The 5690-nt window shown below is 46.4% G+C and overlaps 1 protein-coding gene across 1 annotated transcript; it reads left to right on the top strand.

Moving 5' to 3' along the window:
• The first annotated feature begins 263 nt into the window (after positions 1-263).
• On the top strand, positions 264-1448 carry LOC126490668 (DNA-directed RNA polymerases I, II, and III subunit RPABC1). Its single transcript, XM_050125757.1, has 2 exons — positions 264-924; positions 1084-1448. The coding sequence occupies exon 1, from the start codon at positions 282-284 to the stop codon at positions 912-914; it is 633 nt and encodes a 210-aa protein (XP_049981714.1). The 5' UTR covers positions 264-281; the 3' UTR covers positions 915-924; positions 1084-1448.
• The last annotated feature ends 4242 nt before the right edge of the window (positions 1449-5690 follow it).

A 5690-nucleotide genomic window follows, 5' to 3' on the forward strand; every position in this document is an offset into this window, starting at 1 on the left:
AGACATATTAATTTAGACATATTAAAAGCATATGGTTATGACGTATAGTGTTGGAATAGAAGATTATGAATAGTTGTATAGTGGGAGAGGAGGGAAGGGAAGAAAGGAAAATTATTAGACCTTTTAATGTTTTACCTGAAGCTGTTTTACATGAAGCAAATCTTAAGGCACTTTTTTTAGCACCATGGTATTACCTTAATGTCCAGGAGACCCTGCTGCAGTCAGTATTGAACCTGATATATTAAAATCACCTGGACAGGTTGTTTCGGAAGGGCTGCAACATGGACGATGAGGAGGAGACTTACCGGCTGTGGAAGATCCGCAAGACCATCATGCAGCTGTGTCATGACCGTGGCTACTTGGTGACTCAGGATGAGCTGGACCAGACACTTGAGGAGTTCAAGGCACAGTTTGGGGACAAACCCAGCGAAGGAAGACCAAGGCGCACAGACCTCACCGTGCTGGTGGCCCACAATGATGACCCCACAGACCAGATGTTTGTGTTCTTCCCAGAGGAGCCCAAGGTGGGCATCAAGACCATCAAGGTGTACTGCCAGCGCATGCAGGAGGAGAACATCACACGCGGGCTGATCGTGGTACAGCAGGGCATGACGCCCTCCGCCAAGCAGTCTCTGGTGGACATGGCACCGAAGTACGTTCTGGAGCAGTTCCTACAGCAAGAGCTGCTCATCAACATCACGGAATACGAGCTGGTCCCTGAGCATGTGGTCATGACAAAGGAGGAGGTGACAGAGCTGCTGGCTCGATACAAGCTTCGCGAAAGCCAGCTGCCCAGGATCCAGGCTGGGGACCCAGTGGCGCGCTATTTTGGGATCAAGCAGGGGCAGGTTGTGAAGATCATCCGGCCCAGTGAGACAGCCGGCCGCTACATCACCTACCGCCTGGTACAGTAGCACACAGCAGGTGAGCCCCGCCTGCCCCGGCCAGCACACTGCTCTGCCAGGGTCCCAGCTCAGACCCCTGTCCCATTCTGAAAAGCAGGACTGTTGGGTAAGACACTACAGCCCCCAGCCTGCTCTTCCCAGTGCACCCACTTGCGAAAGGAGCAACTGACTCTTGCAGGTTGTCCTCTGACCTCCCGTGAGGGCAGGCTGTAACCCCATCACCAGGAGGTGGGCCAGCACCCTGGAGACTGCAGGAGGATTGCTGCAACTTCAAGTGAGTTTATGACTTCAAGAACTGGTCCGTCGCCGCTCTGGTAGCTTCTGGTATGAGATACTCGTCTGAAAACAGGAAAGGAACCCGCGTAGGAGCCAGCTGATCTGCCCTTCCTCGTCACCAGCACCCTGCCTGCTGCTCTGTGGGGCCAAGGGTACCGGCCACAACCTCTTTGCCTTTTGACTAGAGGGTTCCCACCTGGCCAGTGCCTTGGGAATGTGGCCCTGGGCAGCCAGCATCACAGTCCTCCCTGTGCAATCTTGGTGCACTGGCTGCACCCCACACCTTCGTCACTGATCGCTGTCCTGTATAGAGTTCTCCATTCTGTAGACTCTGTTCTGAGAACTAAAGACATTTTGAGGAGAAAAAAAAATCACCTGGACATCTGACAATCTTTGAACCTCTGGTTCTGTGTTTAATGATAGTCCCTCTAACAACAACTGAATGGTTAACTGGAAATTCAAGTATGCCATTGGAGATACAGAGAAATTGGTAAAGAAGATAGGAGAAAGAGGGGAAAAAGGAAGAATCAGAAGGAGAGCATATGGAGTTTCTGGCACAAAAAAGTTGTGTACAACCCAGGGGCAACCAATCAGAGGGTGCCCCACAGCCTTATGCAAGCTTACCTTTCCCACCCTGCAGCTGAAAAGACCCTAACCACTAAGTCACCAACCAATCATATAGAAACTTATAAACTTTTTGTTTAAACGCACCAATCAGTCCCCAGACTAACCTCTCCTCCCTGGAATTCATCTGATCTTGTTTAAAAGAAGCCAACAGGCTTCTCTTGTCATCGCCATGTGGCACCCCAACATGTTGAAATTTTAATATAGCATTCTTGTTGATTTCAAAAAAAGAAAAAGTTGTGTACAGTGTTGAGACCTTATTCTTCTGGAACTGGAAAAAAAATAACTAATCTTTGTGTCCTCTGGAACTTAAGGGAGCAAGGCCCTGTTTGAGTTACCATCTATGAGGAGGGGGGTGTCCTGAGCTGGAAGAAGAAAAAGTTTGAGATGAGATGGGTGAATCCAATGAGGGAGACCCTTGAGCTTGGCAGCTGTGGGAGTTACAATCATTGCTTTAAAGGGGCCCTGCCACTTAGGGGAGAGGGGTGAGGGGCATTGGTCTGGGAGGGAAGAAAAGGACCTGGTCCCCGATTTTAATTGGAGATGGGCAGGGGTTGTTGGCACATAGGTGAGATAGTGAGTAGTCAGTAAAATCCCATAAGAGGGAGCAGAGGTTGTGTAGCAATGGGGTGAGCAGGTGAGTAGGGAGGGCTGAGGTTTTAGGTGAGAAGCCAAGAGTTAAACCTGGCAACACATACGTGAGTTCAAAGGCCGAGATGGGAAAGGGTCTTTGGGGAAAAACCGGGAGCCTGAAAAGAGCCAAAGGCAAAAGTTTTACCCAGTCAAGGTGAAGTTCCTATGACATCTTAACAAGAGTATTTTTTAAGGAACAGTTAGTTCATTCTACCTTCCCTGAGGACTGAGGATGGTATGGGATATAAAAATGCCAGGGGATGTTAAGAGTCTTAGATAAAGTTTGAGAGATCTAGGAGGTAAACTCTGGGTCATTATCTGACTGAAGAGATGTTGGGATTCCAAACTGGGGGATAATTTCCCAAAGAAAGACATCAGAAACTGTCTGGGCCCTCTTGTTAGTGGTGGGGAATGCTTCAATCCACCCAGACATGGTATCTACCGAAACCAGGAAATATATAACTCATCTGACTGTGGGCATATGAGGAAAATCAAGCTGCAAGTCAGTTCCTGGAAGGGAGCCCCTGTTCTGGTGAGTGGAAAAAGGTAAGCTACAATACTTGGTCCGGGATCTGACTTTTGACAAATTTTACAACAGGCAGTGATAGTTTTTAATAATTCTCAGTCCTTGTGGATAGGTTGGAGGTGAACCTTGACAAAGTGAGACGAACCTGGCTATTAGGATGAAAGAGCTGATATAGGTAGGGCAGAACTTGCTAGTGTCAGGCGGTGTTGGCGAGACTGTGGGCTGTACTATATGAACCCCCTGAGGTGACTGAGGTAGGTATGGGCCCTGGAGTGCTGCTGTCATGGCTACTTGGTCAGCTCAGCTATTTTCCTTGGAAATAATGGAGCTGGTGGTCTGATGAGATTCCTATAGCTTTGGGGGGACTAGGAGCCCTTCAACAGGTCCATAATGTAACCTGAGTTAGTTATGGATCCTCCCTTTTTCATAAAAAGCTCATGCTCTTTCCAAATATCCATGTGGGAGAGGGGCATGTGAAAAGCATGTATGGGGTCTGTGTAAACATTTAAAGATTGTCCCTGTGCCAACTGGAAGGCACGGGTGAGGGCTATTAATTTATAATGCTGGTTAGTGGTATGGGCGGGGAGTGTCTATGCCTCTCCCACCCCAGTATCTGACACAATGACATAGCCCCCTCGCATAAAAAGGAGCTGCCATATGTGTATCAGATAAAAGTGGCCTGGGGCAATTTTCCTTCTTTTATGTGTGAGGGGTGGTTTCTATGCAGGAATGAGATAGGGAATAATTAGTATTAGGCTGAGGTAGGAGATTTGAGATATTAAGGGGTGGGCAAGAGTGGAAAGTGAGAGTAGCATCTTCCACTAGTGCCACCTGAAGAGAAAGAACTTGGGAAAGAGGTAAGGTTTGTAAGCCTTTATAAATTAAGATATGGGACAGATTGTGGTTGGGAGAAGACAGTGGTAGGTGACCAAAGATTAGTTCATTTGACTCATGAATAAGGAGCTCAGCAGTCATTAAAGCACATATGCAGGGTGCCCAGCCCTGAGTGGTGAGGTCCAGCTTCTTTGACAGGTATGCTACAGGTCCAAAGGAAGGTTGTACCAGGCAGGTTGGCATAACTAAAAATTAATGAGTGAGATAAAGACCCCTAAAAATACAATTAAGTGGTGGGGTCTTATGAGGTAGATAAGGCTGTCCCCCTACCCAACAATAGGGAAACTAGAAGGAGAGGTAGGTACCCAAAACTCCCTTAGAACACTGTGGCTCCAGTGTTCACGAATAAGAAGATGGATTGTATTGATACTGTGATATTTACTCATGGCTTCCTATTACAGATGATGGTTGTGGTTGAGTCACAGGAGCCCAGGCAGACTCAATCATCCATGGCCAGACCTATAAGTTCAGTTTGGGAATTGTCTGGGTTTTATGTCTCCATGTCACAATGTGCATGAGGATGATCAACTGCCTAGTGCCTCTGACTTTGGACATGGTCTCATGGGACCAATATGTGGATTAGGACACAGCCAGACCCAATGTCCAGTGTTACCACATTGGAAACACAGGCCTGTTTGAGGCCCAGGGTCAAGGGAGCAGCATAGATAGGACAGTCAGTCTCCTCAGCCAGTCAGGTGACTGTGACTAGTATTTGACATTTGTGATTAAGGGTTTTATCATTTCTTGCATGATACACCTTAAAAGACAACTATAAGACTTCTACCTGTAGGATCAAGGGGCCTTTCTCCAAACATCTAAATGTGTCTGCTGAGGATGGAAAGGTAGAGGTTTCTTAGCAGGGCCTAGAGCTGAAATAGAGTGTTCCTTTGGCTTAGATGGCATAGCCATGAATATGTGAGCAGGTGAACAGCTTCTAAGGACTTAGAACTTAGATAGAAAAAGGCTTGGATATAAAGAAATGCCTTCCATCTGCCTGTGCGCTGACAATAGTTAGAAAACTACTGCAAAATAAAGGGATCTAAGATGCCATTAGGCGGCCACTTTAGGTTAAAATCTAAAAGGTACTTAGGCCATTTTTTAGAACAAAGACTGACAAGCATGGGACTCTGTAAGTAAGGCATTAAGCATTGGGGTTTTAGGGTCTCTAAAAGACATCCCAGAGGGGACTTTGCAGTTATAGTTTTTGAAGATTTATTTCCCATGGTTAAAAATGTGAGAAAGGTGAAAACAAAAGGCAACTAAGCAGGATATCTCCAGAAGAGTGTGTGGGTTGAAGGACCACTCCAAACGGCCAGAAACAGTCGCAATAGGACCACTTCTGAGTGGTTCAAAAGAAGGAAGGGAGGGAGGGAGGGAGGGAGGGAGGGAGGGAGGGAGGGAGGAAGGAAGACGAGTCTTTTTTAATTTGCCAATTATTTTATATTATATAAAAATACAACAATATTCTACAACATAAACAAATATAGCACATTTTTCCTAGTTGAAATAATTATTCTACAACACACCCCACTATTTAATCTAGAATTGACAGAAACATCCCATTGTCTGGACAGTCACACAAAGTTCTTCTGTAAAATTGGGAAATCCATCTTCAGACTACAGGCCCAAAGCACCCAGCAGACTTTTCCATGAAGCAAGAAATTTGAAAGTAGGAAGACAAGTCTTAACAGCAATAACAGGACCACTTCCGAGTAGTCTAAACAATAGCAACAGGACCATGTCCAATTGGTCTGAACAGCAGCATCACCAAATCTCAGTTTTTAGCCATGGCAAGCAACCAGAGGTGAATGTCAGCAAAGGGCTCAACTGTA

Source organism: Alexandromys fortis, unplaced genomic scaffold, assembly GCF_014885135.2.
Source record: "Alexandromys fortis isolate MF-2015 unplaced genomic scaffold, M_Fortis_MF-2015_v1.1 scaffold_184, whole genome shotgun sequence".
Classification (NCBI taxonomy): domain Eukaryota; kingdom Metazoa; phylum Chordata; class Mammalia; order Rodentia; family Cricetidae; genus Alexandromys; species Alexandromys fortis.